The sequence below is a fragment of the Engystomops pustulosus genome, chromosome 7 (assembly GCF_040894005.1).
Source record: "Engystomops pustulosus chromosome 7, aEngPut4.maternal, whole genome shotgun sequence".
Classification (NCBI taxonomy): domain Eukaryota; kingdom Metazoa; phylum Chordata; class Amphibia; order Anura; family Leptodactylidae; genus Engystomops; species Engystomops pustulosus.
The window spans coordinates 5800881-5821368 of record NC_092417.1 but is presented as its reverse complement, the minus strand read 5'-3'; the positions used below and the strand labels follow the sequence as shown (position 1 = coordinate 5821368).

Below are 20488 nucleotides of genomic sequence, written 5' to 3'. Positions count from 1 at the left end.
ATGACATTACTTATCCTGTACTGATCCTGAGTTACATCCAGTATTATACCCCAGATCTGTACTCACTATTCTGCTGCTGCTGGTGCAGTCACAGTGTACATACATGACATTACTTATCCTGTACTGATCCTGAGTTACATCCTGTATTATACCCCAGAGCTGCACTCACTATTCTGCTGCTGGTGCAGTCACTGTGTACATACATGACATTACTTATCCTGTACTGATCCTGAGTTACATCCTGTATTATACCCCAGAGCTGCACTCACTATTCTGCTGGTACAGTCACTGTGTACATACATGACATTACTTATCCTGTACTGATCCTGAGTTACATCCTGTATTATACTCCAGAGCTGCACTCACTATTCTGCTGCTGGTGCAGTCCCTGTGTACATACATGACATTACTTATCCTGTACTGATCCTGAGTTACATCCTGTATTATACTCCAGAGCTGCACTCATTATTCTGCTGCTTGGTAATGTCAGCTGTCCCACAGATGCAGAAGAATGTCACATTTTGAGATTTCGGCTCTGAGTTGTGGTTACAGTCGTCCTTTTGCATAGTCCCATTTTTTTTCTTGCACCAACAAAGTTTTGCTGGGAGACATTTGATACAAACAGATTTTCCTTTTATATGAGAACCTGCAGTGAAAAGTGTTTGCCGGCCCCTGAGCTCGCACAAGGGGTGGGGAAGGAGGAGCTTACGGCACCGGCTGTACCCCACTTACAAAACGTTACCCCCTCCTTTAAAATGAAGGAATACGCTTGAGTCCCTGGTGCAGTAATCTCAGTCCTGGCGTCGCAGGCGGCGCCTATAATCCTACAAGTGATTCCTAAATACCGGGGTGCAGAGTGATCCCTATTACAGAGGTGCTCAGGGCCACAGCTTTGCATATAGTCTTCATCCTTTTTCAAGACCTGTGGTTGCTGTCAGTAAATGGTACATGCTACATGCTCTGCAGATGCTTACTCTGTTACATTGTTTCAGTCCAGACAGAAGCCACCAACCCGGACTGGAGAAGGATTAGGTTGGGACCGCCTTTCAGTCTCTGATTTTAAAACTGGTTTCATTCATTCATTGACAGGAAGCAGAAATCTTGAAAATGGAACATGGTGCTGCGCAGGTTTCCGAGGTAGCACGTGACTTGTCGGGGGAAGGAGAACGGGGAGAGCAACCAATCCAGATTTAGAGGAGGAAGGGAGCGCGCGCTACAAACGTACAGGAGGAAGGGAGCGTGCGCATGCTACAGATGTACAGGAGGGATGGAGCGCGCGCTACAGAGGTTCAGGAGGGATGGAGCGCGCGCTACAGATGTACAGGAGGGTGGGAGTGCACGCTACAGATGTACAGGAGGAAGGGAGCGCACGCTACAGATGTACAGTAGGAAGGGAGCGCGCGCTACAGATGTACAGGAGGAAGGGAGCGCGCGCTACAGATGTACAGGAGGAAGGGAGCGCGCGCTACAGATGTACAGGAGGAAGGGAGCGCGCGCTACAGATGTACAGGAGGAAGGGAGCGCGCGCTACAGATTTACAGGAGGAAGGGAGCGCGCGCTACAGATTTACAGGAGGAAGGGAGCGCGCGCTACAGATGTACAGGAGGAAGGGAGCGCGCGCTACAGATGTACAAGAGAGAGGGAGCGTGCGCTACAGATGTACAGGGGGAAGGGAGCACACACAGATGTACAGGAGGAAGGGAGCGTGCGCTACAGATGTACAGGAGGAAGGGAGCGTGCGCTACAGATGTACAGGAGGAAGGGAGCGCGCGCTACAGATGTACAGGAGGGAGGGAGCGAGCGCTACAGATGTACAGGAGGAAGGGAGCGTGCGCTACAGATGTACAGGAGGAAGGGAGCACACACTACAGATGTACAGGAGGAAGGGAGCACACACTACAGATGTACAGGAGGAAGGGAGCGTGCGCTACAGATGTACAGGAGGAAGGGAGCGCACGCTACAAATGTACAGGAGGAAGGGAGCGCACGCTACAGATGTACAGGAGGAAGGGAGCGCGCGCTACAGGTGTACAGGAGGGCGGGAGCGCGCGCTACAGATGTACAGGAGGGAGGGAGCGCGCGCTACAGATATACAGGAGGGAGGGAGTGAGCGATCTAGATGTACAGAAGGAAGGGAGCGTGCGCTCCGGCTACATGTTTTGGGCCGGACCTACAGGAGGGAATGGGTTTTGTAAATACAGGTGGAAATGAGTTTACACTCCTGTTCTAAAATGGGGAAGGAGTTCTGACATATAGGAGGGAGGAGTTCATGTCCTGACTTGTGGAAGGGATTTGGACCTGAAATACTGAGGAAAATAGCTTGCACTCCAGACATAAAGAAGGGAAAGGGTTTGGGCCCTGATGTACAGGTGGGAGGGGTTATTGTGCTGAGCTAGAGGAGGGAAATGTTCTCCTCCTGATGTCCTGGAGGGAAAGAGCTTTGGGCTTGACCGGAGGGAAGAGCTTTCAGAGATGTACAGGAGGGGTTGTGGTCCGGACCTACAGAAGGGTTTTTAGGACCTGAGGTACAGGAAGGAAGGGGTGGCGTTTGTAACATACAGGAGGAAAATGTTTCAGCCCTGCCGTACAAGGAGTGGGGGAGGTCGTGATCCTGCCGTACAGGAAGTGCGGGGGTTGTGGTCCTGCCGTACAGGAAGTGCGGGGGTTGTGGTCCTGCCGTACAGGAAGTGCGGGGGTTGTGGTCCTGCCGTACAGGAGGAGTTTTGGGGTTGTGGTCCTGCCGTACAGGAGGAGTTTTGGGGTTGTGGTCCTGCCGTACAGGAGGAGTTTTGGGGTTGTGGTCCTGCCGTACAGGAGGAGTTTTGGGGTTGTGGTCCTGCCGTACAGGAGGAGTTTTGGGGTTGTGGTCCTGCCGTACAGGAGGAGTTTTGGGGTTGTGGTCCTGCCGTACAGGAGGAGTTTTGGGGTTGTGGTCCTGCCGTACAGGAGGAGTTTTGGGGTTGTGGTCCTGCCGTACAGGAGGAGTTTTGGGGTTGTGGTCCTGCCGTACAGGAGGAGTTTTGGGGTTGTGGTCCTGCCGTACAGGAGGAGTTTTGGGGTTGTGGTCCTGCCGTACAGGAGGAGTTTTGGGGTTGTGGTCCTGCCGTACAGGAGGAGTTTTGGGGTTGTGTCCTGCCGTACAGGAGGAGATTGGATCCTGCCTTACAGGAGGAGATTGGATCCTGCCGTACAGGAGGAGATTGGATCCTGCCGTACAGGAGGAGATTGGATCCTGCCGTACAGGAGGAGATTGGATCCTGCCGTACAGGAGGAGATTGGATCCTGCCGTACAGGAGGAGATTGGATCCTGCCGTACAGGAGGAGATTGGATCCTGCCGTACAGGAGGAGATTGGATCCTGCCGTACAGGAGGAGATTGGATCCTGTCGTACAGGAGGAGATTGGATCCTGCCGTACAGGAGGAGATTGGATCCTGCCGTACAGGAGGAGATTGGATCCTGCCGTACAGGAGGAGATTGGATCCTGCCGTACAGGAGGAGATTGGATCCTACGTTTTTTCTCTGTGCGTTTATTGCTTGGAATAAGAAGTGACGTCCCATGATACATGACCCTCCCCTCCCCCCACATTGTGCCGGGATCGTTGCAGCCATCTTGAAGCTTCAGTCTGTGAAGGGCCTGTCCTTGGCAGAAAACCTACAAGGTTGTGGTGGTGGGGATATTCTCCGCCCCCACCAAAATAAAGTGTTAGCTCACGTGGTTTTGGCTGGAAGAGCATCAGTTTTTGTTTTCTCCTAATAAATAGTAGTTCTGTCCCTGCTCAGGTTGCAGCGCGGTGCGTGCGCCCTCCTACAAGCTTAGTTGGAGGCGGGGGCTGCGTGGTTCAGCTGTAATAACGTGTTTGATGTGTAGTTCTGGAAGAGCGGCTGCAGGAACATGCCAATCGTCCCGAAGACACAGACGAAGACGAAGATCCACAGGAAGAGCCGATCAATCACCATGGCAACGTACTTCCAGTCCTCACTCACCTGCAAAGATACAGGGGCGGGGCTGTGACTACCTCTCCCACAGGATATACAGGCAGGGGGCAGGGCTGTGACTACCTCTCACACTGGATATACAGGCAGGGGGCGGGGCTGTGACTACCTCACACACAGGATATACAGGCAGGGGGCGGGGCTGTGACTACCTCTCACACAGGATATACAGGCAGGGGGGGGGGGGCTGTGACTACCTCTCACACGGGATGTACAGGCAGGGGGCGGGGCTGTGACTACCTCATACACATGATATACGGGCAGGGGGCGGGGCTGTGACTACCTCTCACACGGGATGTACAGGTAGGGGGCGGGGCTGTGACTACCTCTCACACGGGATATACAGGCAGGGGGCGGGGCTGTGACTACCTCTCACACGGGATATACAGGCAGGGGGCGGGGCTGTGACTACCTCTCACACAGGATATACAGGCAGGGGGCGGGGCTGTGACTACCTCTCACACAGGATATACAGGCAGGGGGCGGGGCTGTGACTTCCTCTCACACAGGATATACAGGCAGGGGGCGGGGCTGTGACTTCCTCTCACACAGGATATACAGGCAGGGGGCGGGGCTGTGACTACCTCTCACACATGATATACAGGCAGGGGGCGGGGCTGTGACTACCTCTCACACAGGATATACAGGCAGGGGGCGGGGCTGTGACTACCTCTCACACAGGATATACAGGCAGGGGGCGGGGCTGTGACTACCTCTCACACAGGATATACAGGCAGGGGGCGGGGCTGTGACTACCTCTTACACATGATATATCCGATACTCACACTCTGGTCGTCGTCCTCACTCTTCATGTGGTCAGCGATGAAGCGCACTCCGTCCACGGCCTCCTCCAGACCACAGAGACACTGCCGGACTTTCCCTTGTCTTTCCCGGAAGCCATTCACACCCTCGGGTAATTCTGGGAGCTGCCCCCCGCCATATTTTTTCACAGTGGCCTGGTTGACATAGCAGGTGCAGGATTTGGCGCTGTCTCGCAGGAAGAAGCTTCCGGTCGCCCGCTCCTGGCCCTGCCGCTGCTGGCGCAGGCGCTGTCTGGCGCAGTTCTGCCTTGGCTGTTTCATGAAGAGTAGCGTGGGCAGCTTATCCAGGAAGACCACCTTGACCCAGGGTGGCATGGTGTGCGTGGTTGGGGAGCGGTGGTGGACATTGAGGACACAGACGCTAGTGACGATGGAGAACGTGACGAGGACCATAGTGAACATTAGATACTTGCCAACCAGGGGGACGTCCAGGGACGTGGGGGGCACAATCTTGGATATGAGCAGTAAGAAGACGGTGAGGGCCAGCAGCACGGAGATGCACAGGGTCATCTTCTCGCCACAGTCGGAGGGCAGGTAGAAGACGAGGATGGCCAGGGAGGTGATGAGGATGCACGGGATGATCAGGTTGATGGTGTAGAAGAGCGGCTTGCGGCGGATGATGAAGTCGTAAGTGATGTCCACGTAGGTGGAGTCCTCTGGGTTCTCGTTCCTCCTTCCTGGCAGAGCGATGATGTCCCACTCCCCGCTGGGGGTGAAGTCGTCCAGGCTAGCCACATCGCTCTTCAGGACCAGGTCCAGCTCGGTGCGATCGTACGTCCACGACCGGAACTTCATGGTGCAGTTCTGCTGGTCGAAGGGGAAGTGCTTGACTTCGATCTTGCAGGCGCTCTTGTAGATAGCGGGTGGGAGCCAGAAGATGCTCCCGTCGTGGGAGACCACCGCGTTGGAGTAGAAGGAGACCTCGTACATCCCATCAGCGCTGAAAGAGAGGAAGGAAACATCAGTCTACAGACAGGACTGTGGAGTCCCGGAATCCTGTCACACTGCTCGACTATAAGGGGTCACACCAGTAACCAGCACCCAAGCGGAGACCCCAGAGCAGACAACGGCATTAACAGAGGAGACCCCAGAGCAGACAACGGCATTAACAGAGGAGACCCCAGAGCAGACAACGGCATTAACAGAGGAGACCCCAGAGCAGACAACGGCATTAACAGAGGAGACCCCAGAGCAGACAACAGCATTAACAGAGGAGACCCCAGAGCAGACAACGGCATTAACAGAGGAGACCCCAGAGCAGACAACGGCATTAACAGAGGAGACCCCAGAGCAGACAACGGCATTAACAGAGGAGACCCCAGAGCAGACAACGGCATTAACAGAGGAGACCCCAGAGCAGACAACGGCATTAACAGAGGAGACCCCAGAGCAGACAACGGCATTAACAGAGGAGACCCCAGAGCAGACAACGGCATTAACAGAGGAGACCCCAGAGCAGACAACGGCATTAACAGAGGAAACCCCAGAGCAGACAACGGCATTAACAGAGGAAACCCCAGAGCAGACAACGGCATTAACAGAGGAAACCCCAGAGCAGACAACGGCATTAACAGAGGAAACCCCAGAGCAGACAACGGCATTAACAGAGGAGACCCCAGAGCAGACAACGGCATTAACAGAGGAGACCCCAGAGCAGACAACGGCATTAACAGAGGAGACCCCAGAGCAGACAACGGCATTAACAGAGGAGACCCCAGAGCAGACAACGGCATTAACAGAGGAGACCCCAGAGCAGACAACAGCATTAACAGTGGAGACCCCAGAGCAGACAACAGCATTAACAGTGGAGACCCCAGAGCAGACAACGGCATTAACAGAGGAGACCCCAGAGCAGACAACGGCATTAACAGAGGAGACCCCAGAGCAGACAACGGCATTAACAGAGGAGACCCCAGAGCAGACAACGGCATTAACAGTGGAGACCCCAGAGCAGACAACAGCATTAACAGTGGAGACCCCAGAGCAGACAACAGCATTAACAGAGGAGACCCCAGAGCAGACAACGGCATTAACAGAGGAGACCCCAGAGCAGACAACGGCATTAACAGAGGAGACCCCAGAGCAGACAACGGCATTAACAGAGGAGACCCCAGAGCAGACAACGGCATTAACAGAGGAAACCCCAGAGCAGACAACGGCATTAACAGAGGAAACCCCAGAGCAGACAACGGCATTAACAGAGGAGACCCCAGAGCAGACAACGGCATTAACAGAGGAAACCCCAGAGCAGACAACAGCATTAACAGAGGAGACCCCAGAGCAGACAACGGCATTAACAGAGGAGACCCCAGAGCAGACAACGGCATTAACAGAGGAGACCCCAGAGCAGACAACGGCATTAACAGAGGAGACCCCAGAGCAGACAACGGCATTAACAGAGGAGACCCCAGAGCAGACAACGGCATTAACAGAGGAGACCCCAGAGCAGACAACGGCATTAACAGAGGAAACCCCAGAGCAGACAACGGCATTAACAGAGGAAACCCCAGAGCAGACAACGGCATTAACAGAGGAGACCCCAGAGCAGACAACGGCATTAACAGAGGAGACCCCAGAGCAGACAACGGCATTAACAGAGGAGACCCCAGAGCAGACAACGGCATTAACAGAGGAGACCCCAGAGCAGACAACGGCATTAACAGAGGAGACCCCAGAGCAGACAACAGCATTAACAGAGGAGACCCCAGAGCAGACAACAACATTAACAGAGGAGACCCCAGAGCAGACAACAGCATTAACAGTGGAGACCCCAGAGCAGACAACGGCATTAACAGAGGAGACCCCAGAGCAGACAACGGCATTAACAGAGGAGACCCCAGAGCAGATAACAGCATTAACAGAGGAGACCCCAGAGCAGACAACGACATTAACAGAGGAGACCCCAGAGCAGACAACAGCATTAACAGTGGAGACCCCAGAGCAGACAACAGCATTAACAGAGGAGACCCCAGAGCAGACAACAACATTAACAGAGGAGACCCCAGAGCAGACAACAACATTAACAGAGGAGACCCCAGAGCAGACAACAGCATTAACAGTGGAGACCCCAGAGCAGACAACGGCATTAACAGAGGAGACCCCAGAGCAGACAACGGCATTAACAGAGGAGACCCCAGAGCAGGCAACAGCATTAACAGAGGAGACCCCAGAGCAGACAACGGCATTAACAGAGGAGACCCCAGAGCAGACAACAGCATTAACAGAGGAGACCCCAGAGCAGACAACAGCATTAACAGAGGAGACCCCAGAGCAGACAACAGCATTAACAGAGGAGACCCCAGAGCAGACAACAGCATTAACAGAGGAGACCCCAGAGCAGACAACAGCATTAACAGAGGAGACCCCAGAGCAGACAATGGTAATAATGGAGAGCTGCAAAATAAATATAAATACTCTTCCCGGACAGACTTTGCTCTGTGTCCCGCGATGGTTGTATGTGCCAGCATCAGGACCCAGAGCAGAGATGTGCCAGGAGTGGAAGAGGAGCAGCACGGTACAGCTGACAAGTACTTACCACTCCTGGGTCCTCTCCTGTTTCTGACCTTGGTGGATACAACCGGCGTCAGTAGTCAGGAAACACAGCAGAGCGGCTGGAGAGGACCCGGGAGCGGGGAGGATTGTAGAGCTGCACTCATAGGACTCTAAGCACTCTTCTAGGTTTTTAGTTGATATGAATGTGGCTGCACTTTTTGTACATGCTCAGGAGTAAAGCTCCTCCGTTACAGATCAGAGGAATGAGGCACTAGGAAGGATTCCTGCAGTTATCTCGGCACTGCTAGAGGGACCAGGAACACAGGACTGCGGGGTCAGAAATCCTTTTTATGGAGTTGGAGTAAGAGTTAGGGAAATAAAGGAGTCAGAAGTTCGGTTTTATCGAATCCACAGCCCGGACTACAGCAATGGCTACCAACCTGCCATCAAGACTTGTCAATTGAGCTTCAACTTTTGATGTATCAGTATGTCAGAAGTGCGTGAAGGTTGTATGGAGAGGGCTCAGCTCAGCGGACACCCACCATTAACACCAGAGATACGTGTTGGCTTTGATTGTCTCTCCCTGTGACCTCGTAGGGGAGAAAAGATCCGTCACTCTCCTGCAGGGGGCACTGCACTCCCTCTATCACACAGCAGGAGGCAGTAAAGCCGGGCACTGGCTGAGTACTAGGTGCTATTCTGTCACCCTCCTGCAGGGGGCGCTGCACTCCCTCTATCACACAGCAGGGGGCAGTAAAGCCGGGCACTGGCTGAGTACTAGCTGCTATTCTGTCACTCTCCTGCAGGGGGCGCTGCACTCCCTCTATCACACAGCAGGGGGCAGTAAAGCCGGGCACTGGCTGAGTACTAGCTGCTATTCTGTCACTCTCCTGCAGGGGGCGCTGCACTCCCTCTATCACACAGCAGGAGGCAGTAAAGCCGGGCACTGGCTGAGTACTAGGTGCTATTCTGTCACCCTCCTGCAGGGGGCGCTGCACTCCCTCTATCACACAGCAGGGGGCAGTAAAGCCGGGCACTGGCTGAGTACTAGGTGCTATTCTGTCACCCTCCTGCAGGGGGCGCTGCACTCCCTCTATCACACAGCAGGGGGCAGTAAAGCCGGGCACTGGCTGAGTACTAGCTGCTATTCTGTCACTCTCCTGCAGGGGGCGCTGCACTCCCTCTATCACACAGCAGGAGGCAGTAAAGCCGGGCACTGGCTGAGTACTAGGTGCTATTCTGTCACCCTCCTGCAGGGGGCGCTGCACTCCCTCTATCACACAGCAGGGGGCAGTAAAGCCGGGCACTGGCTGAGTACTAGGTGCTATTCTGTCACCCTCCTGCAGGGGGCGCTGCACTCCCTCTATCACACAGCAGGAGGCAGTAAAGCCGGGCACTGGCTGAGTACTAGGCGCTATTCTGTCACCCTCCTGCGGGGGCGCTGCACTCCCTCTACCACACAGCAGGAGGCAGTAAAGCCGGGCACTGGCTGAGTACTAGGCGCTATTCTGTCACCCTCCTGCGGGGGCGCTGCACTCCCTCTACCACACAGCAGGAGGCAGTAAAGCCGGGCACTGGCTGAGTACTAGGCGCTATTCTGTCACCCTCCTGCAGGGGGCGCTGCACTCCCTCTATCACACAGCAGGGGGCAGTAAAGCCGGGCACTGGCTGAGTACTAGGCGCTATTCTGTCACCCTCCTGCGGGGGCGCTGCACTCCCTCTACCACACAGCAGGAGGCAGTAAAGCCGGGCACTGGCTGAGTACTAGGCGCTATTCTGTCACCCTCCTGCGGGGGGCGCTGCACTCACTTGTTGTACAGGACGACGTCCGGCAGCCAGATATGTTTGGAGGGAAGCCGCACTTTCTTCATGTTGTCGAACTCTGCAGGATTCCAGGTGAGTCTGTAATCCTCCCACTCCTGGAATAGAGAAGCGGCAAAGCTCAGGGGGAGAAAGAACTACCGGAGAAGGTGAGGGGGGAGACACTTACCTGAGTCAGCCAGACATTCGTCGTCATTATCTGCTCCCGTTCATGCTGGAAAACCCAAAAAGTTCTGGTTACAAATCACTGAGAATACAGCCTATCCATCACTAGAGAGCAGCGGTGCCATCACTGAGAATACAGCCTATCCATCACTAGAGAGCAGCGGTGCCATCACTGAGAATACAGCCTATCCATCACTAGAGAGTAGCGGTGCCATCACTGAGAATACAGCCTATCCATCACTAGAGAGCAGCGGTGCCATCACTGAGAATACAGCCTATCCATCACTAGAGAGCAGCGGTGCCATCACTGAGAATACAGCCTATCCCTCACCAGAGAGCAGTGGTGCCATCACTGAGACTACAGCCTATCCATCACTAGAGAGCAGCGGTGCCATCACTGAGAATACAGCCTATCCCTCACTAGAGAGCAGCGGTGCCATCACTGAGAATACAGCCTATCCATCACTAGAGAGCAGCGGTGCCATCACTGAGAATACAGTCTATCCATCACTAGAGAACAGCGGTGTCATCACTGAGAATACAGCCTATCCATCACTAGAGAGCAGCGGTGCCATCACTAAGAATACAGTCTATCCATCACTAGAGAGCAGCGGTGCCATCACTGAGAATACAGTCTATCCATCACTAGAGAGCAGCGGTGCCATCACTGAGAATACAGCCTATCCATCACTAGAGAGCAGCGGCGCCATCACTGAGAATACAGCCTATCCATCACTAGAGAGCAGCGGTGACATCACTGAGGATACAGCCTATCCATCACTAGAGAGCAGCGGTGCCATCACTGAGAATACAGCTTATCCATCACTAGAGAGCAGCGGTGCCATCACTGAGTATACAGCCTATCCATCACTAGAGAGCAGCGGTGCCATCACTGAGAATACAGCCTATCCATCACTAGAGAGCAGCGGTGCCATCACTGAGAATACAGCCTATCCATCACTAGAGAGCAGCGGTGACATCACTGAGAATACAGCCTATCCATCACTAGAGAGCAGCGGTGTCAGCACTGAGAATACAGCCTATCCATCACTAGAGAGCAGCGGTGCCATCACTGAGAATACAGCTTATCCATCACTAGAGAGCAGCGGTGTCATCACCGAGAATACAGCCTATCCATCACTAGAGAGCAGCGGTGACATCACTGAGGATACAGCCTATCCATCACTAGAGAGCAGCGGTGCCATCACTGAGAATACAGCTTATCCATCACTAGAGAGCAGCGGTGCCATCACTGAGAATACAGCCTATCCATCACTAGAGAGCAGCGGTGTAATCACTGAGAATACAGCCTATCCATCACTAGAGAGCAGCGGTGCCATCACTGAGAATACAGCCTATCCATCACTAGAGAGCAGCGGTGATATCACTGAGAATACAGCCTATCCATCACTAGAGAGCAGCGCTGCCATCACTGAGAATACAGCCTATCCCTCACTAGAGAGCAGCCTATCCATCACTAGAGAGCAGCGGTGTCAGCACTGAGAATACAGCCTATCCATCACTAGAGAGCAGCGGTGCCATCACTGAGAATACAGCTTATCCATCACTAGAGAGCAGCGGTGCCATCACTGAGAATACAGCCTATCCATCACTAGAGAGCAGCGCTGCCATCACTGAGACTACAGCCTATCCCTCACTAGAGAGCAGCGGTGCCATCACTGAGAATACAGCCTATCCCTCACTAGAGAGCAGCGGTGCTATCACTGAGAATACAGCCTATCCATCACTAGAGAGCAGCGGTGCCATCACTAGAGAGCAGCAGTGTCATCACTGAGAATACAGCCTATCCATCACTAGAGAGCAGCGGTGCCATCACTGAGAATACAGCCTATCCATCACTAGAGAGCAGCGGTGCCATCACTGAGAATACAGCCTATCCATCACTAGAGAGCAGCGGCGCCATCACTGAGAATACAGCCTATCCATCACTAGAGAGCAGCGGGGCCATCACTGAGAATACAGCCTATCCATCACTAGAGAGCAGCGGTGCCATCACTGAGAATACACCCTATCCATCACTAGAGAGCAGCGGTGCCATCACTGAGAATACAGCCTATCCCTCACTAGAGAGCAGCGGTGTTATCACTGAGAATACAGCCTATCCATCACTAGAGAGCAGCGGTGCCATCACTGAGAATACAGCCTATCCATCACTAGAGAGCAGCGGTGTCATCACTGAGAATACAGCCTATCCATCACTAGAGAGCAGCGGTGTCATCACTGAGACTACAGCCTATCCATCACTAGAGAGCAGCGGTGCCATCACTGAGAATACAGCCTATCCATCACTAGAGAGCAGCGGTGCTCACCACGCTGATGAGTTGGGCCAGGGATACCATCAGCTGGACGGTGACCTGTTCGGAGCCATTGGTGGCCGGGCGGATGAGCTTGTTGTATCGGGATGGATCCAGGAGGAATTCCACCAGTCGCTCCTCGGTGTCGGTGCTCAGACATCCTGCAATACAATCAGTCAGTGTCACCCCGGCTGATAACAGGGAGTAATAGACCATTTCCAGTCTTATCATGATGACTCCTGTCACTTCTCATCGCCCGGTGAAGGTCACAGTTTCGCACTTTCCGGGTGAGCGGCGCAGACGTATCCTCACATCTTCACAGCGCGACACCAGGACAAACCTAATGGTGTCACCGTCCCCGGGGATTGTCCAGGACAGGGGAGATACGCCGCAGCTTCCAGGACGACCGGGCGAGATACGATGCAGCGCGCAGGACCACGGGGGCGAGATACGCCGCAGCTTCCAGGACGACCGGGCGAGATACGATGCAGCGCGCAGGACCACGGGGGCGAGATACGCCGCAGCGCGCAGGACCACGGGGGCGAGATACGATGCAGCGCGCAGGACCACGGGGGCGAGATACGCCGCAGCGCGCAGGACCACGGGGGCGAGATACGCCGCAGCGCGCAGGACGACCGGGCGAGATACGATGCAGCGCGCAGGACCCCGGGGGCGAGATACGCCGCAGCTTCCAGGACGACCGGGCGAGATAAGCCGCAGCGCGCAGGACCACGGGGGCGAGATACGCCGCAGCTTCCAGGACGACCGGGCGAGATACGATGCAGCGCGCAGGACGACCGGGCGAGATATGCCGCAGCGCGCAGGACGACGGGGGCGAGATACGATGCAGCGCGCAGGACCATGGGGCGAGAAGCCACAGCGCGCAGGACCGCGGGGGCGAGATACGATGCAGCACGCAGGACCATGGGGCGAGATAAGCCGCAGCGCGCAGGACACTCACAGGACATGCGGTGCACACTGTAATATTACCTGTATAATGTACAGCTACACCCCCTCCCCATTGGTGGTTAACGCTGAGGGGCCCGTGTGTATGTGGGAGATAGCGAGGGGCCCCTGTGTTTTAGCGGGTGATGGCGAGGGGCCCCTGTGTTTTAGCGGGTGATGGCGAGGGGTCCCTGTGTGTAGGTGATGAGGGGCCCCTCTGTATGTAGGTGACGAGGGGCCCCTGCGTGTGTTGGTGACGAGGGGCCCCTGCGTGTGTTGGTGACGAGGGGCCCCTGCGTGTGTTGGTGACGAGGGGCCCCTGCGTGTGTTGGTGACGAGGGGCCCCTGCGTGTGTAGGTGACGAGGGGCCCCTGCGTGTGTAGGTGACGAGGGGCCCCTGCGTGTGTAGGTGACGAGGGGCCCCTGCGTGTGTAGGTGACGAGGGGCCCCTGCGTGTGTAGGTGACGAGGGGCCCCTGCGTGTGTAGGTGACGAGGGGCCCCTGCGTGTGTAGGTGACGAGGGGCCCCTGCGTGTGTAGGTGACGAGGGGCCCCTGCGTGTGTAGGTGACGAGGGGCCCCTGCGTGTGTAGGTGACGAGGGGCCCCTGCGTGTGTAGGTGACGAGGGGCCCCTGCGTGTGTAGGTGACGAGGGGCCCCTGCGTGTGTAGGTGACGAGGGGCCCCTGCGTGTGTAGGTGACGAGGGGCCCCTGCGTGTGTAGGTGACGAGGGGCCCCTGCGTGTGTAGGTGACGAGGGGCCCCTGCGTGTGTAGGTGACGAGGGGCCCCTGCGTGTGTAGGTGACGAGGGGCCCCTGCGTGTGTAGGTGACGAGGGGCCCCTGCGTGTGTAGGTGACGAGGGGCCCCTGCGTGTGTAGGTGACGAGGGGCCCCTGCGTGTGTAGGTGACGAGGGGCCCCTGCGTGTGTAGGTGACGAGGGGCCCCTGCGTGTGTAGGTGACGAGGGGCCCCTGCGTGTGTAGGTGACGAGGGGCCCCTGCGTGTGTAGGTGACGAGGGGCCCCTGCGTGTGTAGGTGACGAGGGGCCCCTGCGTGTGTAGGTGACGAGGGGCCCCTGCGTGTGTAGGTGACGAGGGGCCCCTGCGTGTGTAGGTGACGAGGGGCCCCTGCGTGTGTAGGTGACGAGGGGCCCCTGCGTGTGTAGGTGACGAGGGGCCCCTGCGTGTGTAGGTGACGAGGGGCCCCTGCGTGTGTAGGTGACGAGGGGCCCCTGCGTGTGTAGGTGACGAGGGGCCCCTGCGTGTGTAGGTGACGAGGGGCCCCTGCGTGTGTAGGTGACGAGGGGCCCCTGCGTGTGTAGGTGACGAGGGGCCCCTGCGTGTGTAGGTGACGAGGGGCCCCTGCGTGTGTAGGTGACGAGGGGCCCCTGCGTGTGTAGGTGACGAGGGGCCCCTGCGTGTGTAGGTGACGAGGGGCCCCTGCGTGTGTAGGTGACGAGGGGCCCCTGCGTGTGTAGGTGACGAGGGGCCCCTGCGTGTGTAGGTGACGAGGGGCCCCTGCGTGTGTAGGTGACGAGGGGCCCCTGCGTGTGTAGGTGACGAGGGGCCCCTGCGTGTGTAGGTGACGAGGGGCCCCTGCGTGTGTAGGTGACGAGGGGCCCCTGCGTGTGTAGGTGACGAGGGGCCCCTGCGTGTGTAGGTGACGAGGGGCCCCTGCGTGTGTAGGTGACGAGGGGCCCCTGCGTGTGTAGGTGACGAGGGGCCCCTGCGTGTGTAGGTGACGAGGGGCCCCTGCGTGTGTAGGTGACGAGGGGCCCCTGCGTGTGTAGGTGACGAGGGGCCCCTGCGTGTGTAGGTGACGAGGGGCCCCTGCGTGTGTAGGTGACGAGGGGCCCCTGCGTGTGTAGGTGACGAGGGGCCCCTGCGTGTGTAGGTGACGAGGGGCCCCTGCGTGTGTAGGTGACGAGGGGCCCCTGCGTGTGTAGGTGACGAGGGGCCCCTGCGTGTGTAGGTGACGAGGGGCCCCTGCGTGTGTAGGTGACGAGGGGCCCCTGCGTGTGTAGGTGACGAGGGGCCCCTGCGTGTGTAGGTGACGAGGGGCCCCTGCGTGTGTAGGTGACGAGGGGCCCCTGCGTGTGTAGGTGACGAGGGGCCCCTGCGTGTGTAGGTGACGAGGGGCCCCTGCGTGTGTAGGTGACGAGGGGCCCCTGCGTGTGTAGGTGACGAGGGGCCCCTGCGTGTGTAGGTGACGAGGGGCCCCTGCGTGTGTAGGTGACGAGGGGCCCCTGCGTGTGTAGGTGACGAGGGGCCCCTGCGTGTGTAGGTGACGAGGGGCCCCTGTGTGTATAGGTGATGAGGGGCCCCCGTGTGTAGGTGATGAGGGGCCCCCGTGTGTAGGTGATGAGGGGCCCCTGTGTATAGGTGATGAGGGGCCCCCGTGTGTATAGGTGATGAGGGGCCCCTGTGTGCAGGTGATGAGGGGCCCCTGTGTGCAGGTGATGAGGGGCCCCCGGCTGTAGTAATGGCCGCGGCCCCGGTACTCACTGGTGATGAGGGGCCCCTGTGTGTGTGTTGGTGATGAGGGGCCCCTGTGTGTAGGTGATGAGGGGCCCCCGGCTGTAGTAATGGCCGCAGCCCCGGTACTCACTGGTGATGAGGGGCCCCTGTGTGTGTGTTGGTGATGAGGGGCCCCTGTGTGCAGGTGATGAGGGGCCCCCGGCTGTAGTAATGGCCGCGGCCCCGGTACTCACTGGTGATGAGGGGCCCCTGTGTGTGTGTTGGTGATGAGGGGCCCCTGTGTGTATAGGTGATGAGGGGCCCCTGCGTGTGTAGGTGATGAGGGGCCCCTGCGTGTGTAGGTGATGAGGGGCCCCTGTGTGCAGGTGATGAGGGGCCCCTGTGTGTATAGGTGATGAGGGGCCCCTGTGTGTGTGTTGGTGATGAGGGGCCCCTGTGTGTGTGTAGTTGATGAGGGGCCCCTGTGTGCAGGTGATGAGGGGCCCCCGACTGTAGTAATGGCCGCGGCCCTGGTACTCACTGGTGATGAGGGGCCCCTGTGTGTGTGTTGGTGATGAGGGGCCCCTGTGTGCAGGTGATGAGGGGCCCCCGACTGTAGTAATGGCCGCGGCCCGGTACTCACTGGTGATGAGGGGCCCCTGTGTGTGTGTAGTTGATGAGGGGCCCCTGTGTGCAGGTGATGAGGGGCCCCCGGCTGTAGTAATGGCCGCGGCCCCGGTACTCACTGGTGATGAGGGGCCCCTGTGTGTGTGTTGGTGATGAGGGGCCCCTGTGTGTGTGTATAGGTGATGAGGGGCCCCTGTGTGCAGGTGATGAGGGGCCCCCGACTGTAGTAATGGCCGCGGCCCTGGTACTCACTGGTGATGAGGGGCCCCTGTGTGTGTGTTGGTGATGAGGGGCCCCTGTGTGTGTGTAGTTGATGAGGGGCCCCTGTGTGCAGGTGATGAGGGGCCCCCGGCTGTAGTAATGGCCGCGGCCCCGGTACTCACTGGTGATGAGGCCGCACAGGCTGAGGTGCAGGACGAGGAGCAGAGCCGCCATCCTGCCGCATGTGTCCCCGGCTCAGAGCTCAGCAGCGCCGGGAGCAGAGCACAGGAGCCCGGGAGTCCTCATCATCCTCCGCCGCCGCCTCCTGCATCCACAGCCCGGAGCCAGTGCGCAGACTCCGGGGGGAGGAGGAGGAGGCCGAGCACAGCGTATACAGGACCCGGGTACATAGTATACAGCACCGAGCACAGTGTATACAGCACCGGGTACCGAGCACAGTGTATACAGCACCGGGTACCGAGCACAGTGTATACAGTGCCCGGGTACAGCACCGAGCACATAGTATACAGCGCCGAGCACCGGGTACATAGTATACAGGACCCGGGTACATAGTATACAGCGCCGAGCACCGGGTACATAGTATACAGCGCCGAGCACCGGGTACATAGTATACAGGACCCGGGTACATAGTATACAGCGCCGAGCACCGGGTACATAGTATACAGCACCGGGTACATAGTATACAGGACCCGGGTACATAGTATACAGCGCCGAGCACCGGGTACATAGTATACAGCACCGGGTACATAGTATACAGGACCCGGGTACATAGTATACAGCGCCGAGCACCGGGTACATAGTATACAGCGCCGAGCACCGGGTACATAGTATACAGCGCCGAGCACCGGGTACATAGTATACAGCACCGGGTACATAGAATACAGGACCCGGGTACATAGTATACAGCACCGGGTACAGCACCATACACATCATATACAGCGCCGAGCACCGGGTACATAGTATACAGCACCGGGTACCGAGCACAGCGTATACAGGACCCGGGTACAGCACCATACACATCATATACAGCGCCGAGCACCGGGTACATAGTATACAGCACCGGGTACAGCACCATACACATCATATACAGCGCCGAGCACCGGGTACATAGTATACAGCACCGGGTACAGCACCATACACATCATATACAGCGCCGAGTACCGGGTACATAGTATACAGCACCGAGCACCGGGTACAGCACCATACACATCATATACAGCGCCGAGCACCGGGTACATAGTATACAGCACCGGGTACCGAGCACAGCGTATACAGGACCCGGGTACAGCACCATACACATCATATACAGCGCCGAGCACCGGGTACATAGTATACAGCACCGAGCACCGGGTACAGCACCATACACATCATATACAGCGCCGAGCACCGGGTACATAGTATACAGCACCGGGTACAGCACCATACACATCATATACAGCGCCGGGTACATAGTATACAGCACCGGGTACCGAGCACAGCGTATACAGGACCCGGGTACAGCACCATACACATCATATACAGCGCCGAGCACCGGGTACATAGTATACAGCACCGAGCACCGGGTACAGCACCATACACATCATATACAGCGCCGAGCACCGGGTACATAGTATACAGCGCCGAGCACAGTGTATACAGCACCGGGTACCGAGCACAGTGTATACAGCACCGGGTACATAGTATACAGCACCGAGCACCGGGTACATAGTATACAGCGCCGAGCACCGGGTACATAATATACAGCGCCGAGCACCGGGTACATAGTATACAGCACCAGGTACAGCACTGAGCACAGTGTATACAGCGCCGGGTACAGCACCATACACATCACATACAGCACTGAGCACCGGGTACATAGTATACAGCACCGGGTACCGAGCACAGTGTATACAGCACCGGGTACCGAGCACAGTGTATACAGCACCGGGTACCGAGCACAGTGTGTACAGCACCGGGTACCGAGCACAGTGTATACAGCGCCCGGGTACAGCACCATACACATCACATACAGCACTGAGCACCGGGTACATAGTATACAGCACCGGGTACCGAGCACAGCGTATACAGCGCCGGGTACAGCACCATACACATCACATACAGCACTGAGCACCGGGTACATAGTATACAGCACCGGGTACCGAGCACAACGTATACAGCGCCGGGTACAGCACCATACACATCACATACAGCACTGAGCACCGGGTACATAGTATACAGCACCGGGTACCGAGCACAGCGTATACAGGACCGGATACCGAGCACAGTGTATACAGCACCGGGTACCGAGCACAGCGTATACAGCACCGGGTACCGAGCACAGTGTATACAGCACCGGGTACCGAGCACAGTGTATACAGCGCCGGGTACAGCACCATACACATCACATACAGCACTGAGCACCGGGTACATAGTATACAGCACCGGGTACCGAGCACGGCGTATACAGCACCGGGTACCGAGCACAGTGTATACAGCACCGGGTACCGAGCACAGTGTATACAGCACCGGGTACCGAGCACAGTGTGTACAGCACCGGGTACCGAGCACAGTGTATACAGCGCCCGGGTACAGCACCATACACATCACATACAGCACTGAGCACCGGGTACATAGTATACAGCACCGGGTACCGAGCACAGCGTATACAGCGCCGGGTACAGCACCATACACATCACATACAGCACTGAGCACCGGGTACATAGTATACAGCACCGGGTACCGAGCACAGCGTATACAGCGCCGGGTACAGCACCATACACATCACATACAGCACTGAGCACCGGGTACATAGTATACAGCACCGGGTACCGAGCACAGCGTATACAGCACCGGGTACAGCACCATACACATCACATACAGCACTGAGCACCGGGTACATAGTATACAGCACCGGGTACCGAGCACAGCGTATACAGGACCGGATACCGAGCACAGTGTATACAGCACCGGGTACCGAGCACAGTGTATACAGCACCGGGTACCGAGCACAGTGCATACAGCGCCCGGGTACAGCACCATACACATCACATACAGCACTGAGCACCGGGTACATAGTATACAGCACCGGGTACCGAGCACAGCGTATACAGCACCGGGTACAGCACCATACACATCACATACAGCACTGAGCACCGGGTACATAGTATACAGCACCGGGTACAGCACTGAGCACAGCGTATACAGCGCCGGGTACAGCACCATAGACATCACATACAGCACTGAGCACCGGGTACATAGTATACAGCACCGGGTACCGAGCACAGCGTATACAGCACCGGGTACCGAGCACAGTGTATACAGCGCCCGGGTACAGAACTGAGCACAGCGTATACAGCACCGGGTACCGAGCACAGTGTATACAGCACCGGGTACCGAGCACAGTGTATACAGCGCCCGGGTACAGAACTGAGCACAGCGTATACAGCATCGGGTACAGAACCGAGCACAGTGTATACAGCACCGAGCACATAGTATATAGCACCGGGTACAGCACCGAGCACATAGTATACAGCACCGAGCAACGGGTACAGCACCGAGCACATTGTATACAGCACCGAGCACATAGTATATAGCACCGGGTACAGCACCGAGCACATAGTATACAGCACCGAGCAACGGGTACAGCACCGAGC

The 20488-nt window shown here is 56.9% G+C and overlaps 2 protein-coding genes across 3 annotated transcripts; both read right to left on the bottom strand.

The window, feature by feature from the left end:
* Positions 1–172: 172 nt before the first annotated feature.
* LOC140069159 (uncharacterized) lies at positions 173–3610 on the bottom strand. Its single transcript, XM_072114542.1, has 2 exons — positions 2752–3610; positions 173–2687 (listed from the first exon to the last, which is right to left on the bottom strand). The coding sequence occupies exons 1-2, from the start codon at positions 3608–3610 to the stop codon at positions 2500–2502; spliced, it is 1047 nt and encodes a 348-aa protein (XP_071970643.1). The 3' UTR covers positions 173–2499.
* Positions 3542–17200, bottom strand: CHRNB2 (cholinergic receptor nicotinic beta 2 subunit). 2 transcript variants are annotated; one of them, XM_072114536.1, is made up of 6 exons: positions 16056–16074; positions 12624–12769; positions 10298–10342; positions 10117–10226; positions 4780–5755; positions 3542–3985 (listed from the first exon to the last, which is right to left on the bottom strand). In XM_072114536.1, the coding sequence occupies exons 2-6, from the start codon at positions 12651–12653 to the stop codon at positions 3815–3817; spliced, it is 1332 nt and encodes a 443-aa protein (XP_071970637.1). In that variant the 5' UTR covers positions 12654–12769; positions 16056–16074; the 3' UTR covers positions 3542–3814. The 2 variants fall into 2 exon arrangements, with proteins under 2 accessions (XP_071970637.1, XP_071970636.1); XM_072114535.1 differs by lacking the exon at positions 16056–16074 and adding an exon at positions 17018–17200 and having other exon boundaries at positions 3545–3985.
* Between the last annotated feature and the right edge of the window lie 3288 nt (positions 17201–20488).

Bases quoted from the DNA above. Each gene is read 5' to 3' on its own strand.
- CHRNB2 (XM_072114535.1), bottom strand. From the start codon at position 17,069: ATGGCGGCTCTGCTCCTCGTCCTGCACCTCAGCCTGTGCGGCCTCATC. The intron at 12,770-17,017 runs GTGAGTACCGGG...ATTGTATTGCAG, and splicing joins CCTGTGCGGCCTCATCACCA to GATGTCTGAGCACCGACACC. The intron at 5,756-10,116 runs GTGAGTGCAGCG...CCTCTCTTTCAG, and splicing joins GACGTCGTCCTGTACAACAA to CGCTGATGGGATGTACGAGG.
- LOC140069159 (XM_072114542.1), bottom strand. From the start codon at position 3,610: ATGGCTGCAACGATCCCGGCACAATGTGGGGGGAGGGGAGGGTCATGT. The intron at 2,688-2,751 runs CTCCTGTACGGC...CAACCCCCGCAC, and splicing joins GGACCACAACCCCAAAACTC to TTCCTGTACGGCAGGACCAC.